This window comes from Panthera uncia, chromosome A2 (genome assembly GCF_023721935.1).
Source record: "Panthera uncia isolate 11264 chromosome A2, Puncia_PCG_1.0, whole genome shotgun sequence".
In the NCBI taxonomy this organism is placed as follows: domain Eukaryota; kingdom Metazoa; phylum Chordata; class Mammalia; order Carnivora; family Felidae; genus Panthera; species Panthera uncia.
In genome coordinates, this window is record NC_064816.1 from 147,862,540 (window position 1) to 147,887,697 (window position 25,158).

General features: G+C 36.9%; 1 protein-coding gene across 2 annotated transcripts in view; it reads left to right on the top strand.

Moving 5' to 3' along the window:
- The window catches only part of TRIM24 (tripartite motif containing 24), a 109,924-nt gene that overhangs the window by 53,277 nt on the left and 31,489 nt on the right, over nt 1-25,158 (top strand). For both annotated transcript variants that reach the window (XM_049641925.1, XM_049641926.1), the window contains exons 3-7: nt 2,452-2,599; nt 5,579-5,711; nt 11,865-11,981; nt 14,993-15,107; nt 17,277-17,423. In XM_049641925.1, the coding sequence (XP_049497882.1) occupies nt 2,452-2,599; nt 5,579-5,711; nt 11,865-11,981; nt 14,993-15,107; nt 17,277-17,423 (660 nt within the window). The remainder of the gene's footprint in view (nt 1-2,451; nt 2,600-5,578; nt 5,712-11,864; nt 11,982-14,992; nt 15,108-17,276; nt 17,424-25,158) is intronic.

Below are 25,158 nucleotides of genomic sequence, written 5' to 3' on the forward strand. Positions count from 1 at the left end.
AAGTAGAAATTATAGAGTTGTTTCCGTCAAAATAGAAAGCAAGGAACACAGCAATTACTACATGCATGCACTGGCAATGGTCAATCAAATCATACTTTCTTTTAAGTTTTTATTTAAACATGAGTTACCATACAGTGTAATATTTTAAAGTTTACTTGAAATAAGTAATTCTTTGTGTGGTTAAGCCACCCACTTGATAGTTTAATTTGCTTTTGATTTTTAGGCATTTAATTTTTTTTAACATTTGTTTATTTTTGAGAGAGAGAGAGAGGGAGAGAGTGACAGCATGATTGGGGAAGGGGCATAGAGAGAGGGAGACCCAGAATCTGAAGGAGGCTCCAGGCTCCAAGCTGTCAGCACAAAGCCTGATGGTGGGGCTCAAACTCATGAACTGCAAGATCATGACCTGAGCCGAAGTTGGACTCTCAACCAACTGAGCCACCCAGGTGCCCCAGGCATTTAATGTATTTAATTTAATTTATTAAATACAGTATATTGAGAGAAATTTAGACTCTCACTGTTTAATCTACCCTATAGGTAGCCATTTAATTTCCTTTATTCTTCTGTTTAAAATATTATTTCATATGTAATTTTAAGTAATTTTATGTTTAAAAAATATTAGCAAATGTCATTTCACCCATCCCCATCTTTCTTAGATAAGCACTAGCATGATTTACTTTTCTACTTTGCTTTTTTATTTTACTTCATATACTGAGATCTCTCATTTTTTTTTTTTAACCTTTATTTATTATTGAGAGAGAGACAGAGCATGAGCATGGGAGGGGCAGAGAGAGAAGGGGAGACAGAATCTGAAGCAGACTCCAGGCTTTGAGCTATCAGCACAGAGCCCGACGCAGGGCTCGAACCCACGAACTGTGAGATTAGGACCTGAGCTGAAGTTGGACGGTTAACCGACTGAGCCACCCAGGCGGCCCTGTCCTCATTCTTTTTTGTAGCATAGTGCAGCCTAGAGGTTAAATTTTAGGTTATATCTTTAAAGATGTCATAATTGAAGCTAAGGCAGTAAGGATGAGACAATTCCCGATTCTAACAAAAATCTACAGAGGGAGGAGGAAGAGTGGAGGGTTATATCCAGAGGGCATCAGGGAGATAAGAGGATCTGGAGATACCAAGGAATCCAAATGGTTTCTAGGAAGTAGGAGCCAGGGGCTTTAATGATGTTAGAAAGGTTAAAGATAAGAGCTGAAGAAAAGACAGGTTCGATGAATGAAAATGTTATCCACGTATTTGGAATTTAGCTAAGGTAAAGCACTAACTGAGGGGGAGGGGGGCGGAATTTCTTTTCCCCATCACAGAAGATAACATAAGGACTGCTTCTCTATAACTTTAATAACTGTTCCCAGAGAATAGTGACACCATGTACAGTTACACAAGCTGGAAACAAAGCTTTCCCTTCTTCACCTCCCGTATCCAGTGCATCTTCTGAACCAGTCAGTTTCACTCACAATCTCCCTCATTTATTCCCACTTCCACCCACTCTCACCTAAAACACTGAAAAAACCCTCTTACTTGTCTCTGCAGGAAACACTTCCCCCTTTTCTAATCTATTCTCTATATTGCAGTGACAGTGATTTTTAAAATTGCAAATCTGGCCAGGTCACTTACTTAAAAGCTTTTAGGAGACTTCATCAGACAAGGACCAAAATTGTCATAGGATCCTCCTTGATCTGACCCCTGCCTGCCTTGCCCCTCACTTCTTCTCTTGCCAGTCTTTCCCCTTGATCCTACTTTGTGCCAGTTCTTTGAACCTGCTGTGCTCCTTTTGCCTGGAGGCTATTGTACATGCTCTTCTCTCTGCCTAGAAGGCTTTTCATTAATAACTGATGACTCAACTTCCATACCTTAATGTTAATATGATCTCCTTAGAGAAAGCCTTGCCTGGGTAATCTCTCACTTTCTGCAGTACTCCAGCCCCACTAAAATGAGATCGTTTCCCCTATCATAATGCTCTTATAACTTCGCATACTTTATGTCACTTCTCAGTGTGTAATTGTGTACTGGTGTGAGCCTTACAGTAATGTTTGTGTGCTTCACATTTAGTCTTCACCACGACTCAATAAAATCTGTTATTAACTTCATTTTAGAGAGCATTCTAAGTAACCTGCCCAAGACTACTCAGCTGACGAGTGGGGAACTGGGATATGAACCCACACTCTCATCTAGGACACTCAGGATCATAGGGCAGGAACCGTGTTTGCTTTTCCGCATTGTTCTATCCTCAGCACTTAGCACAGTGCCTGGAATATTTGTATATTGAATGAAGGACAGTATTATATATCCGCTTCATAAGTTTATAAATTTAAATTTATAAGCACTCTTAAGATAACCGATAGAGACCAAGTATGGTTGGTATATCATTTTTATATGACGAGTTGTTTGACCACCTTTTCATTTTTCTTAAAAATTGACATGACATGTTTCTCTTATTAGGTGTGTACAAGCTGTGAGGACAATGCAGAAGCTAATGGGTTTTGTGTAGAGTGTGTTGAGTGGCTCTGCAAGACATGCATCAGAGCTCATCAAAGAGTGAAGTTCACAAAAGACCACACTGTGAGACAGAAGGAGGAAGTATCTCCAGGTAATGAATTAGTTCTTTTAACCTCTTTTTCTCTATCCTTCCCACCCTTATCTTCCTTCCTGTACTGACTTTGTTTTCATACACTTGTAATAGACTCCTGTTTTTTTCTTTTTTTTTTGTTTAAAAAAAGGAGGTGTATATTGTAATTGAAATTTGAAGACATATATAAATGACAAATATAAACTCTCCTCTTCCTATAAATGGCTTAATTTGGTGCGAATGTACAGCAAATGAAAAAAAAGTTGCTTTTTAAACTTCTCTCATCACTTATTTCTAAGGTGTGACAAGAGGTGGGCTTAACAAAAGTTTTACAACTCTTTTCCCTCTGATATTGTTGTGGTAAACCGGTTTTGTGATATTTGATATGTAGATAACTGAAGAAGCTCTGCTTTTTATGTAATTTATGGCTTCTCAGTTTTTATTGTATCGCTTATAAAGATTACTAATATTTTATTGTGCTAAAATATATGTAACTTAAAACTTGCCATTCAAACCACTTTTACAAGTACAATTCAGTCGCATTAATTGCATTTACAGTATTAGGCAACCACCACTGTCTGTTTCCACAGTTTTTTCATCATCCCAGAAAGAAACGGTGCCCAATAAGTAATAATGCTCATTCTCCTCTTAACCTCCGCCCTTGCTAACCCCTAATCTACTATCTGCCTCTACAAATTTGCTTATTTCTGCAAGTAAGATCATACAGTAGTTGTCCTTTGGTGTCTGGCTTATTTCACTCGCCACAATATTTTCAGGGTTTATCCATGTTGTGGCATTTATCAGAACTTCATTAATTTTTATGGCTCATTAATATATTTTTGTTTAAAAATTAGTTTATTGCTTTTAATTCAAGTCAACCAGTGTTCATATGTCTATTCTATATTCCAGGAATTTTGCTGGGTATTAGAGATGAAAAAGTAAATAAAACAGACACTTTTACCCCCACAAGAGTTATTAGTATGATGAAGACTAGAACAAATTAGCAATCATAGTTTGGTCTCATAAGTTCCACGGGAGCACATCAAAGGAGCATCAGACTCAGATTTGGAGATTTAGGTTGGAGGCCACATCTAGGGCTTGACAAACGAATAGAAGGAGGAGGGTGGGGAAAACTGAAGTACAGGTGCTCATTTACAGAGGGAGACTGTTGGATGTACCTGGAGAGTAAGATGCAAGAAGAGGAGGAAGAACGAGATGAAGCTAGGATTCTGGTGACACAGGAAAAGGGAGTATGATTTCTGAAGGTACTGATGAGGAAAAGGCAAAAGAGGCCAGGTACAGGTTCAGACACGTTGAACAGATTACTGCTAGACAGACTTCTTTTTCTGTGAATTCAGCCATCTACTGAAAAACAAAGGAGAGGAAATAGGATTTAAAGGTAAGGAATGTGAGGGATATTTGAAAGAACTCTAGTTGGAAGAGAGCTCCAACTTCAGAAACAGAGATTGTTTGGTAGCATTGAGGTTACATTTGATGTATAGGCCTTAAAACTTCCTCCATCAGGCTTCAGCAGTGTGGGGATTGGTATAGATAGAGAAGAATTGAACTTCTCTAGGATTGGGGTTTAGCTGGACAGGTGTTCTGGAAGTTCAGTAGAGGAAGGGGTTCAAATAATGGCATTTGTTGAAATGAAGGATTTTTTTTTTTTTTAACTCTATAAAGGAGATGAAGTTGATAGTACTGTCAGTTGATAGGATGAAAGAAATTGTTGGGAACTAGAGATCACGGAGGCACAGTGAGAGCGGTTAACTAAAAACCGGAAGGTTAAAAAGTAGACGTTATTAGAGTGGATGTTTGAATCTGTGATTAGAGAAATGAACCAATTAAGCACAATCCAAAGTTTAGGGTGGGACCATGATGTAAGGAGCTAAAATGGAGTACAGGTCTCTGGAGATGAGAAAGTCTGAGAGCCTTGTTTTTATGTGGCAATCTGTGTAAACTTCTAACTCATCCAGAGTGATGGTGACCCTGAGGACTAGGAACATGACTGAGTCAGGATCTAAATTCTCCAATAAGTAAAGGAAATCTATAAATGAATGACATGTTCTAATTATCTAAGTCAGAAGCTCTGTACTTACCATAGACAATATTGTAAAACAAAATACCTGCTAGTGTATGTAGTTATATACAAAGAAAAACAACCATAAGAACACATACTAGGTTATTAATAGTGGTTATTTCTAGAAGTGGGATTATTTCTGAAATGTTTGGATTTTACCCTTAATTATTAGTGAAATAACTGCTTACTGTTGAGTCAATTATTATACTTATTTGTATTCTGATTTTTTTAAAATTTAACATTATACATAAGCATTGCTCAATATTATCCTCACTCTGGATAACTATTAAGTTACATGGAGGACTACAGTATATAGTGAAAACGTTATGATTATTTCTGTGTTAGTGGGTACCCTCTAAGGATTTTTGCAAAAGTGGGTAAATAACTTTTTTAATCGTGTTCTTTATACATTTTTATTAGATTTTCTGAATTCCATTTAAAACAGTCTTCTGCCATATTGGAGTGGAAAACATCGAGTTGGGTCACAATCACTTATCTGCTTATTTTCTTAAGACTTTTTAATTCCATAAAGCACATTTTAAGCTACATACTTTATTTTTCTCCTGAGTTAGTTTGAAGTTCTGGAATGAAAAGCTTATTTATCTTTTCCTTCTAAAATGCTGAGAATACCTAACATTCTGTGTCTTTTTTCTTGATGTTAATTGAAGTCTAGTTGACACACAACGTCAAGTTAATTTCAGGTGTACAACATAGTGAGTGGACAAGTCTGCGCATTATGCTGTGCTCACCACACTACCATGTGTCCCTGTACCACAAACCTAGTAGTAGTGATGGTGTCAGTGAAACTGCTTATAGCTCTTTTATATTTCAACGGATTGAAATGTAAATGAACAATCTAATAATTATGTAGTATTCACTTATGTTAATTTTCTTCTTTTTGCCTCCTGTTGTTTGTACAGAGGCAGTAGGTGTGACCAGTCAGCGGCCAGTGTTTTGTCCTTTTCATAAGAAGGAGCAGCTGAAGCTTTACTGTGAAACATGTGACAAACTGACATGCCGGGACTGCCAGTTATTAGAACATAAAGAGCATAGGTACTGTCATCTTTAATTATGTGCACACATGTATGGTAAGCTTTATGAGGAGTGGAGGGCTGCTGGCACCCCAGCCAGATGGCAGTTGGCAAATGAAGTTTTGTTCAGCCAACAGTATGTTGGCCTGTTCCAGGATTTTTCAACTTGGTCACTGCAGATACTTGTGGGGGTCCTGTCTGGTTCATTGTATGGTGTTCAGCAGCATCTTTGACCTGTATTCAATAGATGCCAGTGGCATCCTTCTGGTTGTGAGGACCAGAAATGTCTCCAGATGTTGCCAAATGCTCTACAGAACAAAATCACCCTGAGTTGAGAACCACTGGCTTACACACTATTTAAAACTAAATGGAATTAATTTCCAGTGTTGTAAAATGAGATTTTACATTTAAAAAAAAAAATCTACATCTTTGGGTTTTTGAGAGAACAGAACCTGTTATAGCATGGGCCTCGTACACTTTGATTAGCATTTGGGTGGAATTCACTTTAGTGTTGTGTAGAATGAGGCACGCCTTTAACAATTCATCATAGTTCCTACTGAAGATTATTTCTAAATCTGATGTCCATAGGCATTTCAGTTAGCAACCACTAATTTATTTAAATAGTAAGATTCTGATTAGTACAAATAAAGTTGGTTAAAATGGTCAAGGCTCAAAAACTGGTGGTTACCAGAGGGGAGGTGGGGTGGGGTTGAAAAGGTGATAGGGATTGAGGAGAGCACTTATGAGCTTCAAATATTGTGTGTAAGTGTTGAATCCTTAAATTATACACCTGAAACTAATATTATACTGTATTGTTATCTAACTGGAATTTAAATAAAACAAAAACAAGGAAAAGAAAAGAAAAAAAAAAAATGTCTAGGCTCCCAATAATGGCAGGCTAGGCAATTTGGACCAAACCATACCAGGGAGGATAACTAGAAAACCTGGATAAAATACAGAAGTCATTGATAAAAAGTCTTAGTAGTAAAGATTTACTGGACCAGGTTGGAGGGGGACAGGGAATGAGAGGAGCGTTTTTACCCTTCATGGCACTTTACCAGGAAATCAAGGAGCACTTTTAATAGGCCACAGGGCTGGAAGGACAGCATTTGGAGTTCAGGGGTTACAGGGCTTGAAGGTTTCTCCTTGCCTTAATTTGGAACCCTGAAAGTCTATGCTATCATAGTAAAGATGAACTAGCTAGTAAATAGTTCCTGACTGGGACTGAAGCCTCAGCATCAAATTTTTTCATTACCCAAAGTTGGAATAAATTGAAATCCTATTGCTGGTGCCCCAGGGTGCCTGGTAGATTCAAATGTAAATGCTCCCTGAAGAGAGAAAACATCATCCTATGCCTCAAGTTGATGCAGTAATGAATTTTGCAAAATGGTCCAACACATAATTAGAAGTAATCACGTATGCTAGGTGATGAGACAATGTGAACAAAACCTACCAGATACAACAAATAAGATAAAAAGACCTTTAAGGCTATATCTTGCCATATTGAAGATCGGGGACAAAATGGAAATTTTGAGTAGAGAACTGAAAACTATAAAAAAGAATGAGATGGGAAATCCAGAACTAAAAATTACCATAACTGAAATTAACTCTTAGAGGCTATAACAGATTTGACATAGCAGGAAGTGAGAATTGATGAACTAGAAGAAAAGTAAGAAAATACCCAGGATGGAAAGTAGAGAAGAAGTAATACAGGGTGCAACTGGGGTCCCATAAGGAGAGAAGAGAGAGGAATGAGAAGGAAACAACATGTAAGGACAGAATATAATGGTTTGGAATGTGGTAATACTGAAGAAAGATATCTAGCCCATATTTAGGAAGCCCTATAAATGCCCAGGAGGCTGCTTAAAAAAAAAAAAAAAAAAAGGCAGTATGTTTTTAAGTACAAAAAGAAAATAATTACAGAGCTAAAATTATATAGCCAGTGAACATATTCTTTAAAATGAAGATTAATGAAAGACATTTCAGACCAAATAAACTGGGATAATATATCCCCAGTAAACCCTCACTAAAGTATACCTTAGGCAAAAGAGAAATGGTGGTCAATGCATGATGGAATGAAAATCATTTAAAATTGGAAGTACGAGTAAATCTAAATAAATATCAATTTATGAAACAATAAAAATGTCTTACTGGTATATGTCATGTGTGTTCTGTATAGTACACAACAGACATGTTAGGGGGATATGGAGTCTGTGTTCTAAGGCTTATGTACAGTTTAGGAAGACGGTAAAAAAATATAAATCAGTATTAGATAACTCCAGATCTGCATTTTGAAATGTCTAGAGTAATCACTAAAAGAATATAGAAGTGTATCTGATTATCAAAGTAACATAGAGGGGAAATGGAATAATTAGGCTAAAGACAGGCCAAAGAAGAAAAACAAAGAACAGAGGGGATTTAATAAGGACTTGGTAAGTGTAAATCTATAAATAGGTTTGTAATTATAATAAATGTAAATGGATAAAATGTCCCAAATTAAAAGATTGCAAGCTTAATAAAAAAATTGAAAATCTGCTATTTGCTTTTTAGACAAGAAGCAACTAAAGCCTAAGTATATAGAAAGAATGATGGAAAAAGTTGCGTTATGCAAACATTAACCAAAGGCATGCTGTTATGTGAAAGTGTATTGTTTGAGATACAGAGGGAAACTTTATATGATAAAAGGCTCTCTTCATTTAAAAGATGTAGCAGTTCTAAATCTATATGCCCATAGCTTTAAAATGCATAACAAAAAATGACAGAACATATAGACATATCTAGAGTGGGAAATTTCAACATACTTTTCTCAATAATTGACAAGCAGATTAGAACAGTATATTTTTGTAAGATTCAAATAACCTAAATAGCAAATGACCTTGTGGACATTAAGAAACACTGCACCCAATAATACACATTCTTTATAAACATAAAAAGAAAACATTTAATTGACCATATGTCAGGGCAATCTTAAATTTCAGAGGGTTAAAATCATAAAAAGTTTTTGTGTAAAAACTCAATGCTGTTAATGTAGAAAATAATGATAGATGATAAAAATCTCCATATATTTGAAAATGAAGAAATGAAATTCATATGAAAATGAAATGCAGTGATGCATGATCCTGTGCTGTATCCTGGACTAGAAGGGGAAAAATTATTTAGAGGACATTATTTTTAACTTATTTTGAGAGAGAGAGACTGTGAGTAGGGGGAGGGCAGAGAGAGAGGGAGAGAGAATCCCAAGCAGGCTCTGCCAACACCCAGCTCCATGTGGAGCTCTAGCCCACAAACTGTGAGATCATGACTTGAGCTGATCATGATACGCTTAACCTACTGAGCCACCAGGCCCCCCTTAGAGGACATTATTGAAACAAATGGCATTACTGGAATATGGTCTGTAGTTTAGATAAGAGTATTACCTTAACGTCAGTTTTCTTTTTTTTTTTTTTTAATTTTTTTTTTTTTCACTCCCTATTTTTGAGAGACAGCGTAAGTGGGATGGGACAGAGAGAGACAGAGACACAGTATTGGAAGCAGGCTCCGGGCTCCGAGCTGTCAGCACAGAACCCGATGCGGAGCTCGAACCCAAAAACGATGAGATCACGACCTGAGTCGAGGTTGGATGCTTAACCCACTGAGCCACCCAGGCACCCCAGTGTCAGTTTTATATTTAATCATCACACTCTGGTTACATAGCAATATCCTTACTCCTAAGAAATGTATTCTGATTATTAAGGCATTAAAGAGCTATGATGAATTAATACTTGAAAAACTAAGCCGTGTAAAGGTATAGGAGGTCTCTGTACCATTGCAGATTTAACTGAAATTGTTTCAAAATAAACAGTTCGAACTAAATTTAAATAAAACATCAAAGAAGAAATCCCAATGGATATAGGAAAATATTTTTATCTGAATGATCGTGGAAATAATATCCTTGAAATACACTGTTAAGGCCATGATAAAAGGGAAATAGATATCATTAAATGTATATATTAGGTAGATAAAAAAATACACTAAACATCTCAAGTTCAGAAAATTAGTAAATTAAGCCTAAACTAAGTGAGGAAAAGGACACGATGAGGATAAGTACAGGCATTAATGAAGTAAGTAAAGCCAAAAATCAAATCTTTCAAAATATTAGTAAATTGACAAATTCCTTTAATGAGTGATTTAGAGAGCAGGCCCAAAAAACCAATGCCAGGAGTGAAAAGGGGGCATCACAACATTTTCTAAAGGCATTCAAAATTATGAGATGATTATCTGTCAATGGGTTTGGAAATTTTTGCATGAAATAGGATGATTCTTAGAAAATACAGCTTCCCGGGGCGCCTGGGTGGCTCAGTTAAGCATCCAACTTGATTTCAGCCTCGGTCATGATCTCACAGTTTGTGAGACTGCGCTGGGCCTGCTTGGGATTCTCTGTCTCTCTTTCTGTCTGCCCCTCCCCTGCTCACTCACTCTATCTCAAAAAATAAATAAAAAAAGAAAAGAAAATACAGCTTACCAAAGCTAGCACAAGGTAAGATAGAAAATCAGAATAGCCCTTAGATTTATATCCATAATTTTTAACTTTCTCACAAGGGAAACTACAGGCCCAGATGACTTCATTGATGAATCAACAAAATAGATAAAAATAACACCTTTTAAATACACACAATCTCATCCAGAGGACAATAAAAGGATGAATTCTCTCCAACTTGTTTTATGAGGAATAAAAATAGAAAATCACGGACTAGTCTCACCCATGAAATGAATGTGAAAATTCTAAGAAATAGGAAACCAAATCCAGTAGTAATGTGATTTTTGGACAATATAATTACAACCAAGTTGGCCTTGTTTTAGGCATACAGAGTTCATGTAACATTTGAAAATCAGTTATGTAATTCATATTAAAAGAATAAAGGAAAAATTACATAATCATTTCAATAGAGACAGGAGAAACATTCTGTCAAAAATATGCACCTATGATATAAAGACTTCGCAAACTAAGAATAAAAGGAAATTTCCTAAACCTGAGAAAGGTTTTCTGTAAAATGAACCAGAAAACATCATAACAGAATATTGAAAGTTTTAAAATTGAGTTTAAGAACCAGATAACAAACATTTTGACCACTTCATCTAACATTACACATTACTAGGGTCTCAAAGACCGCATTCTATACATACAGAGAAAATCCAACAGAATTAATATTAACTATGTTCCCCTTTTTTTCTAATGCTGGCAACACTATAATACTGATTTAAGTACGCTTGCACTTTTAAATCACATTATGTAAAATACTGTGTTTTATGCATTTTACGAAAAATTAATAAAACTGGTTGTCTTCTATATTACTGTGTCCCTGGAGCTACTCTTGAGTCATCATACGTACTTTGTCAGAGATTATCATGTCCATTTACAAGTTAACGTTTTTAAAGTGCTGTATTTTATGTTGCTTGAAGCTTTGTTACATGCAAGGCATAGCATCAAGAGTTTTTCCTCATCCCACCATTTTCCCCAAAGGCATATATTTGTGACCTTTATGACACAACTACCTAATGTTCAAAAGTAATCTTCAAGAGGTGCCTGGTGGCTCAGTCGGTTAACCATCCAACTCTTGATTTTGGCTCAGGTCATGATCTCACAGTTCATGAGATCGAGCTTTGTGTCGGGCTCTGCACTGACAGTATGGAGTCTGCTTGGGATCCTTTCTCTTCCTCTCTCTTTCTCTATGTGTGTGTGTGTGTGTGTGTGTGTGTGTGTGTGTGTGTGCGCGCGCGCGCGCGCACGTGCGCATGTGCTCTCAAACGTTAAAAAAAAGTGATCATCAAAATATTTACAGCATCAAACTTTAACAATTAGGAAATTACAAAGTAGTAAGGAAATCTACTTAAATATCTGTGGTTACTTTTTGCCAGGTCTGCCAGGTGAGTTCTTTAAGCCTCTTAAACTATGAGTGATAGATATGTATCTTCCCCAAATTTCCAAAATAATTTAGAGTATCCATGAGTAATATCTGTAAAGATTCCTCCTTTTCTTAGAGACACTTTGGAGAGTGCAGAAAACCTGCCTTCCAGGGATATATTTAGTATTATTTATATCTTTTAAACTCTCTTTATCTTAGCTTTTGGGGGGATGCTTTTCCTCATTTTTTATTTATTAGCATGAAATAATTGGCTTGTTTACTTGTCTTTTCAGATACCAATTTATAGAAGAAGCTTTTCAGAATCAGAAAGTGATCATAGATACACTAATCACAAAACTGATGGAAAAAACAAAATATATAAAATTCACAGGAAATCAGATCCAAAACAGGTAAATTTACATTTGTGGTGTTATGATAAATCATATTTATATAACATATTAAGAATACTCTCTTTTAGAACAGGTATTTTACTTAGCTCATGGTGAAGTAGATCTAAGTAAGCTGTCAGATGCCTCTAATAACATAGTTTGTAAGACTTTTCTAGAAACTTTGGGTTTCTGGAAACTGAACTGGAAAGCATTCTTTTCAGCCATGAAATTTCAAAACTGTTATGGTAATAAATTGCACTGAGTAATGGATCATTTATCTGGCAGGTATTGATAATTTATAATTATCTGATGTTTCAAATTTTAAAGAAATGCCAGGATTTAAAAACAAAATCAACTACTTTTTGCCACTATTATAAAATATTTTAACACTTTATTATACATACATAACTGCTTTTTTAAGCATTGGTCAACTTTGAGATGCCTTCTCTGGGCTGTCACCTTTTAACTACAATAGGGTGGAGGTCTTAGGACACCAGGAGGCAGGGATTGTTAAACGGTTTCACGCACCTTTAATTTCTTATCAGATAACAATACTTGCACGGTTTCTACATATTACCTGTTACGCTTTTTGTTTTCCGAAGGAGGAATCCTCAACTGTCCAAAGTCTCACATCTCACAAGTCAGTGATTAGGGGAGCAAACCACTCACCTCCACATGGAAGAGTGAGTTTGTTTAGCTTACCCCCCTTTTTTCATCCTGTTTGGAACCCGCACTGACATAGTACAACCTTTACAACAGCTATGAAATCCCATTTTCCCTTCTTTTGTTGTTTTGCATACAAAAGTAACATATCACTGTCCAAATAAATCAAGAAATCCTTTTTAAAAAGAGCCTGAGTAAGAGAGGCCTCACAGGGGATTCATTAAGAGAAAGTCTTGTGGTTTATCTTCCTTAAGACCAATCATTATAATGTGTTATTTTTGTCATTAACCTTTTTCAGTAATTACTATGACCATTTTTTTTTAATTTTTTTTTTTTTTTTTTTTTTTTTTTTAACGTTTCTTTATTTTTGAGAGGCTGAGAAAGACAGAGCATGAGTGGGGAGGGGCAGAGAGAGAGGGAGACACAGAATCGAAAGCAGGCTCCAGGCTCTGAGCTGTCAGCACAGAGCCCCACGCGGGGCTCGAACTCACGAACCGCGAGATCATGACCTGAGCTGAAGCCAGACGCTCAACCGACGGAGCCACCCAGGCGCCCCTATGACCATTTTTATTCTTTGTGATAATAACAGTTCTATCGTGTGTCTTTTGTTTTTGTTAGTCTTCCTTAATCAGCTCTCATTGCATTTTACCTTTCTCTTTTACATAACAACTATATTAACCAAATACTGTTTCATTTACCATATTCTAACCATACTATTTTTGCCAAATAAAGTGGTGGGCTTAAAAGTTTATCTGAGTAGTTGAAAATTTGTAAGGGATATTCACAGAATGATGGAGATAGTTACAGGTGATTCTACTGTGTAAGTGGCAAATGGTAGCAATTGTAAAGTAACTAATTTTATGTGAAAGCTCCACCCTTGATGAAATTTAGTCTTTCTTCTTACTCTTTCATTATGTATATGGTATGAGCTGTGGATCAAAGTTCACTTTTTTGTAACCTATGGATGTCCATTTGTTCCAACACCATTTGTTTAAAAGACTAAATTATTGTTATTTAATTGCCTTGTCACCTTTGTAGGGAATCGGTTGACCATGTATGTGTAAGGTTCTTTCTAAACTCTGTATTCTGTTCCATTGTATTTTTCTTTTTTTTGACAGTACCCCACTTTCTTCATGACTGTAGCTTTTTATAGTTAGTCTTCAAACCAGATAGTGTGAATTCTCCAAATTTGTTCTTTTACCTTTCTGTTAGCGGCTTCCTTATGCTGTTTTTACAACGTCATACATTATCGCATGAAAGGATTTGGGGTTTTGAATTGTAAGAATTAAAGAATCTTTGGATTAGGTGCTAATTGCTCATATCTGAATAGACTGTCATGAAATGATTACATTTACAGCACGGACTTACTTTGGTTTTAATTCGTTTTCACGTGTGTGCAGACAATGGCACGGCCTGTCCTTTTTTCATCCTGTTTAACCATCATGAAGATGTGAATTCTAAATTAGTTTTTGTTTTGTTTTGTTTCAGAGGGTTGTTTTCTTCCCATATCTATCTGGGTTTCTTGATTTTCATAGCCAATATTGGTGTCAAGTGATTATCTTAAGTTGCAACGGAAAATAAAATCTCTGCCCTATTGGTTTTAAGTCTTGGAGGGTAACTATTGGAGAAGCAGACTGGAGAAATCAAACTTCCAATTTCTCTCAAAATGTTTAGTGGGTGTCCCGTTATTCTCTTCTGCTTTTGTAAGATATTCTGGTATGATGCTGTGTATTTCTTATCTGTCTATCTCGATCTCCATGACAATGGCCTTCCCGTCTTCTCTAACGAAGGGAAAACTGTACATGATAGCTGATGAAACATAAAGTGGTATTGAGCTGCTTATTTGAAGACAGATGTGTTCTTACAGTAGCTCTCTACTGTTGTTCTCTTTGCTTCTGTGCGGGCATAATGAATACTGCAGCAGTTCAGATCACTAAGAATGACATGCTTACACTTTCCTACTTGGTAGTTAGAGTGGATACAATCGAACATGTTTGGAGTCCTAGTTTTCTTGCTCATAAACCTTTTTTTTGGTCTACCCTTTTAGATCAAGTATTGATTTTCTTGAATGATTTTCATCATGATCTTTCCAAGTCATATTTTCTTAAAATGTGTTCGTTCTCTTGCAATTTTATACATTTTGATTTTAAGATTGAGTTAAGTGACTGTGTTTTTCAGAAGAATTACATTTCTGCTATGTCATCTTCGAGAAAGTCAATTTACACTGAAGGACCCTTAGAAACAGCTGAGCTTTTAAGAGTTGAAAACATTTTGGCCTAATTTAGACATTAGAAAATCAATTTTAAATATTATAAAACAAATCTTCTGCCTTAGAGTTTAGATTTTTCCCCCTTTCATTTAATTTTCAGGATAATTGAAGTAAATCAAAATCAAAAGCAGGTGGAGCAGGATATTAAAGTTGCTATATTTACATTGATGGTAGAAATAAATAAAAAAGGAAAAGCCCTACTGCATCAGCTTGAGGTAAGTTACTGTTGATGGGACAGTATGTTTGTAGCGATTTAATATAGTAGTTTCTCATGTATTTGTGACTTTGAAATCACAGACTTTTTCATCCATTTATGATTGAATAATATTGCGTCTCCATTCCTAAGTTTTCTTTTACCATATTCTACATTGTAGCTGACAGTTTATGGCTTAGTGTTTCCTCGATAGCACAAAGCACAGTGCCTTGCTTGAAGGAGCTCTGTAAATGTTGAAGAGATTAATCATTTTAGATTCATTCAAGTGACAACTTGGGGCCACCAAAGGGGTGCACTCGAGCAAAAAAGATTTAGAAAGATAACTAAGCTATATTTTGTTTTCAAACATAAAGGTTTAACCCTATGAGAAATTAAGTAAAAGGATATGCCTTCCACTCTCAACATTTTAGTCTTAATCCTCTGTAAAAGTAGTATGTAGGGAGGGATACTCAGGGCACTTAGGATAGTTGTTTCTCACCACGGTGAGAAAAATATTGGGCTCTTTCTGAGTTTTTTTATACTCATGAAGGTCTAGATCCAAAGTCAGTGTTTGCCTCCAGATAATAATAGATTACAACTTCTCCATGGTATAGTAACATAATATTAATTGCATGGTATTTTAGTATTCTTTTAATGGTGCAAAAAGAATTCACAGTAAAGAAGCAATTTAGAATGAGAAGAGAATGCAAGAATTCTGATGTTTAAGGATTTAAAAAAAATAAAAACTCCTAGAATAATTTGGTTTAACCTCTTTATTTTGTAGTTGACAAAATTGTAAGGTCTTTCTCAGAGAGTCCTGCCCTCCTGGGAAAGCATGGTCATTCCCATGGCTCATCAGCCATACAGGAAACAAAGACTAAAGACTTGTCTTATTTAGTGAAGAAGTATTCTGTCCAGGAGACCTCATTTATAGTATTTTTTCAAGATTCTGTGATTTCTTTTTTTTTTTTTTTAATTTTTTAATGTTTGTTTATTTTTGAGAGAAAGAGACAGAGTGTGAGCGAGGGAGGGGCGGAGAGGAGACACAGCCCAGGCTCCGAGCTGTCAGCCTAGAGCCCCTTGCAGGGCTCAAACTCAGGAACCGTGAGATCATGACAGGAGCTGAAGTCAGATGCTTAACTGACTGAACCACCCAGGCACCCTTCTTTTTTTTTTTTTTTTTTTTAATAGAAACACTTAAAGAATTTAAAACATTTCCCAAGCTCTGTTTAAAATCAAGCATCACTTAGATTGGCTTTCTCAGAAATTACTAGTGCGTGCATGGCTGTGGCTCTTTCCAGACTCCACTGTAAATCAGAATCTCTTGGAGAGTTTTTCAAAAAATGAAGATAAAGTAGTGCCTGGGTGGCTCAGTCAGTTAAGGGTCCACCTCTTGATTTCCACTCAGGTCATGATGTCCCGGTTTGTGAGATCGAGCCCTACATCAGCTCTGTGCTGCATATGGAGTCTGCTTGGGATTCTTTCTGTCTCTCTGCCCCTCCTTTGTGTGTGTGCACCCTTCGTCCCTCTCTCCCTCTCTCTCCCCCTCTCCCCCTGTCCACCTCTGTCTCTCTCTCAAAAAACAACACACACAAAAAGTTTAAGTGTTGTCTACCACATGGTGTGACTGGGCACAAAACTGGTTGCAATCAGGACTAGAATGCCTAAAACGTGAAATCATGTGATTGCACAACATGTGATCTGATAACTTCATTAGATTGTTTTTTATTTTTATTGTATTGTATTTGTGGGTATTGAGTTTTAATTTTGGGTATTGAATTTTATTTATAAGTATTGAATTTTATTTGTGAGTGTTGAATTTAATAGGCATTGACTGACTGTATCATAGCCAATCCATGGTTTTCGCCCCTTTTTGAATATTGGAAGATGCATGAACACCAACCTAAATTCCAGAGTATGTAAAACTAGACCAAGGGCCTGGTGTGGAGGGTAGAGGGTGCGGAGACGGTGGTGGCAACAGCAGAAGCTGCGTTGTTGGGGGCACAGTTTTTGTGGCAGTGAGACTGATCCTTTTATACTAAGAGGAAAAACACTAAGAATATTTCTTATGAAAATTCAAGTTTCTATCACTTGGCTTCTCAGAGGTGACAGTTATTCTAATTTGGTAATCTGAAAATGACCATTAAAATATGTTATATGCGGGACTAATTTTGAATTTTCTTCTTTTCAGAGCCTTGCAAAGGACCATCGCATGAAACTTATGCAACAACAACAGGAAGTGGCCGGACTTTCTAAACAATTGGAACATGTCATGCATTTTTCTAAATGGGCAGTTTCCAGTGGCAGCAGCACAGCATTACTTTATAGCAAGCGACTGGTAAGATAGCTAAGTATGGCATGGAACATACCATCAAAAAGCAGAGAAATGATGGGAGTCACTGGAATACTTAAAATTCAGAAATGTTCATTAGTCTATTTGTACTTAAGTGCCCTTACCTATTTCTAATTTTAAGTGATCAAAATATTTTGGTTTTAAAAGTATATTTAACTGCCATGGTTTAGGTGTATTCTAATCCACCACTGTCCTTCCTGTCTGGTTCTTTGCCAGGTTTTCTCTCAGTGGCAGTCGAACTTAACACTAACAGTAATGATAATAATAAATATTTCCTGCTCACCTATAGTGTGCCAGGCGCTAATTCTAAGAATTTTCTATGTAATAGTTCACTTAAGCTTAGGCATCATTTTTATAAGATAGGTATACCTATCCATCTTTTTTGTATGGATGATGAAGGCACAAAGTTAAGTGACATTTGTAAGGTCACACAGAGGTATCAACCAGAATTCCGTCTTGGACACTGAGCTTAGAAGCTGTGTTCCTCTTGTCGGCAGCACGTTGATCACTCTGGCGGCCATAAATGGTGCTGTATATCTCAACCCCATTTGGTAAAGAAAAGTGGCTGTGTCATGATGAACAATTGTGGTAGTAGTCTAGAACCTTGCTACTGAAAATATTTCATCACTGCACACTAGTAATCACCTGAGGATTCTGGATTAATGGTTGTGGAGTAGAGCTAGATTCTGTATTTCTTACAAGCTCCCAGGAGATGCTGGTGCCACTGGTCTGCATTCTTAAAAATTGCTGCCTTACCTTCATTTTATTAAAGATTTCACAATGGGGCGCATGGGTGGCTCAGTAGGTTGAGCATCTGACTTGGGCTCAGGTCATAATCTTGAGGTTCATGAGTTCAAGCCTTGCATTAGACTTGTTGCCATCAGCACAGAGCCCACTTTGGATCCTCTCTCCCCCTCCCTCTGTCTCTCCCCTGTGCACGCACTCTCTGTTTCTCTCTCTCTCAAAAATAAATAAACATTAAAAAAAATGGGGCGCCTGGGTGGCTCAGTGAATTAAGCATCTACAACTTGAGCTCAAGTCGCCGTCTCACAGTTTGTGGGTTCAAGGCCCCCGTCAGGCTCTGTGCTGACAGCTCAGAGCCTGGAGCCTGCTTCAGATTGTTTGTCTCCCTCTGTCTCTAACTCTCTCTCCCCCACTCGTACTCTGTCTCTCTCTCTCTCTCAAAAATAAGAAAAAATAAAACATAAAAAAAATTAAAAAGACACTTAAAAAATATATTCGGGGCACCTGGGTGGTGCAGTCAGTTAAGCGTCCAACTTCAGCTCAAGTCACGATCTCCCATTTTGGTGAGTTCGAGCCCCATGTGGGGCTTTGTGCCAACAGCTCGGAGCCTAGAGCCTGTCTCTCTGCCCCTCCCCTGCTTGCACTCTATCTCTCACAGGAAATGAATAAACATAAAAAAAAATTTTTTTTTTTTTTAAATAAAAAGATTACTCAGTTACCCTTTGAAATCAAATTAGGACATCCAAATCAGTTTTCTGTTCACCTGTTCTGTTTTTAGAATCAAGTAGCAAAATTTTTCTCTGACCGTTTTGAAATAAGGAAATGTACTTCTGGATAAACTTTTATAAACTAGGTTCAAATATTGAGTTGAAGACTTGTTAAAAAAAATTGATTTATAACTATTTCTAAAACTATTCCTAATCATGAATTGTATTCAACTCTTGGACTTTTTTTCTTTCTTAATATTTCAATGATACATTTTTTCTTGACTTCTTTCTTTCTTTTTTTCTTTCTTTCTTCCAATTGCTTTATTGGTCTTTTGAAAAATAGCTTCTAGATAGTACATATCTTTTCTGTTTTCCTGGATATTTTTCTGAATGTCCAACAGAAAGAGAATAAAAATAGAAAATGAGACAATTCCTTTTTCAATTATGAATGAAAAGTTATGAATATTGAATATTACGGTATTGTGTAAGAAACCATATTATTCATACAGTCAGATACTTAGTAAATCTCTGTCTAAAAATTTCTCTGATTTTATTTTATGATTTTATTTGCAATTATAATAAGAGAAAACAATAAAAACAGACGGGATTACTTACTCAGCACAATGATCTCGTGACATAGGAGAAAGGAAGAATGTTGTTGACATTATATAGGAGAAAATGGGTACAGCAAATTACAAGGAACCAGTATTACTAGATTCGCCAAATCATTTCTTTTCTGATTTTTAAAAGTCTGTGGAACCCAAGTGGCCCTTGAGTCGCAAATGTATGTAGCTAATAAAATAATTGGCCTGCAATGCACACTGAGCTGAGGCTTATACTTATTTGTAAACACTTATAAGCATCTCCAACCTCAAAAAATTTGAAAATTACTATATACTATAACTCCGTTCCTCATAGTTTTTCTGCATGGTACATGTAGCCGTGTTTACTCAAGTTATCCTTTAAATGATGGCTTTCATGTGCTTAAAAAAATAAGAAGAAATGCTTTGCAGGCCTCAAATTTCAAGCTTGGCTTGCAATTCTTAGTTCACTTTTTGCTATAGGAACTGTGGTCAGGAAAAGACAAAAATCAATGGAAGAGCAAAATCTTTCCAGAAGTCTAGTATTAAATATATTTTGAAACAGTTTCACAGTATTTCCTCAGAACTCTTCTGTCAACCTGCTAACACCGAATTTATCCTTTATTATTTAGAAGGAAGGCAAGCAACGTTGACAGAAGAAAGGCCAGGAGAGTAAAACACGATCATTCTTTTTACTCTCCGTAAATATTTCTATACTAGCAATTAGGAAACTATTAAGTTATAAGTAGTAAAAAGGAATTCTTTTCTCCTTTTTTCCCTTCTCCCATCTAATTAATCTTCAGTGACCTTCTTTGTGTATTCCTGAATGCCTCATTGCCATCTCCTTATTTCTAATCTTTGGTGCTCACAGGATATGATTCTTTCTTGCCTGAGTACTGGTACCCTTTCCTGCCTCTTCTTGCTCCTGAATAATGTCCATCTTTTTATAGACTACCTGCTTCAGATTAGATTGGTCTTCCTTTCCACTTGTCAGCCTTTCATGACCAAGACTGGATTGGGTTTCTCTTTCTTGTGTTTACACACCCTTTGTGCATATGTCCATCATACTATTACTGATTTTTATCTGCTATTATATTTGCATATGTTTCTATGAATCTCATTATACTCTACACTTCTTAAAGTAGGAATTTTGTGTTACTCAGTGCTTGATGCATAGGAATTCAACGAAAGATTGATGGTAAAAAAAAATCAGGTACAAGATAATGTCTTCTTTCAGAAGCTCTAAGTATAGACAAAACCGCCTGTTCATTTTTATAGGATTGGAAAATCAAATACTAGATTTCTTCTTTAAGTTTATTTTAACTTCATTAGAAAGGAGACAGTATATAGTATTGCTATCTTGAAAGCTGTTTTGATACCTTTCATATTTAAAAAAAATGTTTTGTCTGTTGCTTTTTGAACAGTAGCTAAGGTTTCAGTGTAAAACCTGAGTTCATTTAAGTTCAGATACATCTGAAGAGATTAACAAGTGTGTATATTTAATGAACCATTACCCTCTATACCAGTCATGCCTTATCACTTCTCAGAAATAACTAAAACATGCGTCAGGAGTTTTGACAAGGTTTACATTTTAGATGGGTAATAAAATAATTTGACAGTGAAAGAGCTCTTGTATTTTACATTGAATGACAGTAAAATACATCAGGAAAAAATGTTACTTAAGGAACAGAGTTTGGCCAAGTTTGATACTACTTTTAGACCTTGGTACAAATTAATAGTAAATAGATACTAGCTATCTGAGTTGTAAATAAATTGCGTCTTCTGGCTTCTCATCTACAGCATAGTATCTCAAGGGGAGAAAAAAGTATATCCAAGTATTGACCTCACAGTTCCCTTTTATTAGAGCTGATTTTCTTTTAAGAAAGTGTTCGCATTTCTGATTTAACCATTTTATCTAAATGATAAAGAAAATTTTATGTCACAGTGTAAATCAATAAACGTAGAAAGGATAGTACATATGGTCACTGTCGTAGTGGTAATTAAGAAGGAGTCATCAGTGTATGCTAATCTGCTGGGTAGAGAATTGATAGAACAGGATTTCAGTGTAATGCTACAATACCTCTTTGCAAAATACTAAGTGTTTACAAAGGGGGAAATCGAGTGAATTCAAGGTGGGGAAACTGGGGAGCAAAATTGTCAGGCGACGAAGATTCGTATCAGCACTTGTGGTGGGACAGGCTGCCATCCTGAGCTTCCTGATCTCATGTGCTAAGAAGTGCACATTATATTATCATTAGTGTGGGATTCCTGACAAGGATGCTTTTACTAAGTCTGATCAAGAGGAACTGCACTCAGACCCAGGTTGAAGGCGCTCTTATAGAATATAAGTTCTTGAACTCTTTAAAGCCATCAAGGACATAAATGACAGGGAAAGCCTAAGGAACTGAAGGGACATGGCATCCAAATGCAACCTGCATTCCTTGACAGTATCCTAGCAAGCGACACTGTGGGCAGAGTTGACATTTGAATGAGGTCTTTGGATTGGATGGCAGTGTTGTCAGACTTGGTTTCGGAATTTGGAATTTGCTCTTTATGTTAGACGATCTTTGTTTTAAGGTGCACTCGCCAGAGTGTTTAGGGTAGACAGAACCTCATGTCTGCAACTTGCTGTCAAAGGTTCAGAAAAAGACTAGTAGCAATAGTGTATGTGCAAAAGCAGTTGGGGAGGCACTGGAAGAAGTGTGTTAATACAGCAGCCGTTGGGAAATCTGGGTGAAGGGTTCTTTTCACTTTTCTACAATTTAAAAAGTATTTCAAAATGAACAAATTTTTGGAAATGATAAAACAGGAGTATATTTACAAAGGAAAGTTCTTGGAATGATTGTTTTGGTCGGCTTTGTAGGAACATCTTTTACGGTGAGAACTGTTAGAGGACACAAAAAATTAAGACAAAAACTTAGGGAGAAGAGCATTGTGTTGAGTGCTGTTAGCTACACACTGTGCCATGTATTCTACTTAGTCCCAAAATAGTTTGATGGTTTTTTACTCACAATTTATTAGAGCTATTGAAAATAATTTAGCAACTAAAGCAAATTATGTATTCAACAATTATTTACTGAATACCTGCTATATATATCAGGCAGCATTCTAAGCACTGGGAGAACAGAGAACAAAATAAAATCTTTGCCCCTTAAGAGTCACATTTAGTGGAGAGAGACAGCACCAAAATAAGTAAAATATATAACTATTACCTGGTATATATTAAGTGCTCTAGAGAATATTAAATTAAGGAAGGGAGTCTGGGAACACTGGAGTGCAAGTGGTAGTGTAAGATAAGTTGGTCTATTTAAAGAGGGTGATATTTGAGCAAATACTAAAGAAAAGTGAAGAAGCAATTCCTGCAGATATTTGGGGGAAGTCTGTTCTGGCGAAGCACACAGCAGATACAAAGATGGAGGTGGTGGTTTTTGTGATATGGACACAAAGAGGCGTGAGGGGCTGGAACAGAGTGAAGGATCAGAAAGTAGTATGAGTAAGGTCAGAGAAGCAGTGCAGTCAGACAGCACAAGCCTTGTAGTTCATTATGAGGACTTTGGTTTTTAATCTCAGATGAGGAACTGCTGGAGAGAGGGACTTGAGAAGGAAGACAGAATATGATTTATATTTTAACAATCACTGTAGCTATTGAGAGCAGACTATAGGTAGTTGAGGGCAAGGGAGATATAAGGGAGACCAGTTAGAGCCTTACTTACTGCAGTAAGATAACTTTTGCAAAGTGATAGCAGGAGAATTAATAGAGGTGATGAGAGGGGCGCCTGGGTGGCTCAGTCACTTAAGCATCCGACTCTTGATTTCAGCTCAGGTCATTATCTCACGGTTCTTGGGTTTGAGCCCCGCATCCGGTTCTGCACTGACAGTGTGGAGTCTGCTTAGGATTCATATTCTCTCTCTCTCTCTCTCTCTCTCTCTCTCTCTCTCTCTCTGCCTCGCCTCTCCTCTTGTCTCTCCCTCTCAAAATAAATAAACTAAAATAATAATAATAATAATAATAATAAATAATAGAGTTGATGGGAAAATGGGTAGGGTTATCCATATCTTAAGGCTAGAACCAGTAGGATTTTGCTAACAGGTTGAATGTAGGGCATGAGAAAAAGAAAGGAACCAAGGACTAAGCTGTAGGAAAAATAGTGTTGACAGTAATGGACAAGGCTAAGATTATAGGACAAGTAGACTTGTGTAGAAAGATCACAAATTCCCTTTTAAGCAGATTAAATTTGAGGTGCCTATTAGACAACCAGGTGGAGATGTTGAATAACTAGTTGGAAATGCAAGTTCAAAAGAGAGATCTAGACTTGAGATGTAAATTAAGAAGTCATTTAAACTATGAGACCATATGAGATCACTGAAACTGTGGGTAGAGGAGAAATGAGAGCAGTTGAAAGACTGAGCCCTGGGGCTCAGTTGAAAGAACCAACAGTAGAGGCTTCGATGGTGCGTTGGAGCCCAAACCTGTTCTCAGTGGCCCCCAAAAGTAGCAGCTGGTAAAATAAAGATAAAACCATGAGGGTATAGTATGCTGAAAGCCAAGTGAAGGAGTGGTTTCAGAAAAGAATGGGAGGAGAGGAACAGGGCACAGTAAAAATAGATGAGTTTTTTTAAGAGTTTGCTGTAAAAAGCAGGAAAACGGGGCAGTGATGGCAAGAGAAAAAGAGCCAAGAGTTTTGTTTTTAGCTGGGAAAAGTTAAAACATTTCTCTGTCGATGGGAATGATCCAGTAAAAGGGAAGCCTAGGTGATACAGGAGAGGGAAGAAAGTTGCTGAGCAGTGTCTGTGAGTAGGCAAGAAGGGTTGGGTGCTGTTGCACAAGTGGAAGGACTGCTCTAGAAGCATTGCAACTGGAGGGAACACTAATACTCACAAGTGGTGGGAATTTGTACAAGGTCCCTGATTGTTCCTGCTTTCTCAGTAAAATTGTAAGCAAAATCATCAGCTGAGATTGACAATGGGGGAGGAAGGGTGCTGGAGATTTGAGAAGAAAAGTTGAACAGTTACTTAGGAGAGTAGGGAAGTAAAGTACCAGAAGAATGTCACATGCTAGCCAGTCACCCTTAGGGGCATAACCGGAAGTAAATTGTCATGTGTTTGAAGTGATCATTCCCTTTATCAGTCCAGCTATATTTAGGCAAAAGCTGGACTTAACCAGGGTTGCTTGTTTTGTTTTGTTTGGTGACAAAGGTTGAGGAGAGAGATGGGAGTATATTTGATGGAGTATGTGAGAAAAACAGGTATTGAGGGTATATGCAAGGAGATGATTATGGTGCTTGACCCTGGGGTTTAAGCTGGGTAAGGATAATGGTAATGTGAGATTGAAGGACATGGAAAAATTATAAGAGCAAAGGCTTATAGGGCCTTTAAGGTTTATAGGATAATGGGTACCTGGGCACCAGAGGAAGTGAGCTAGAAAGAAGGATCAGCTGGTTGGATATTAAAATCATTAAGAATTATGATGAGTAATGTTGGAGATGGTAATAGTGAGCCAGGAGCTAAATTCTTCAAGGGCTGAGAGAGAAGGTCCAAGTGTTCACGGAGGACTACAGGGTGGAAGGAGGTGGCTGGTGTGGTGTAATGACATGAGATTCAAAACATAGGAGCAAGGGGAGCCATCCCACTAGCAGCCTAGATGTGAGCTGTACTTACATCTCCTGAGCAGAGATTAATCTGTATTTT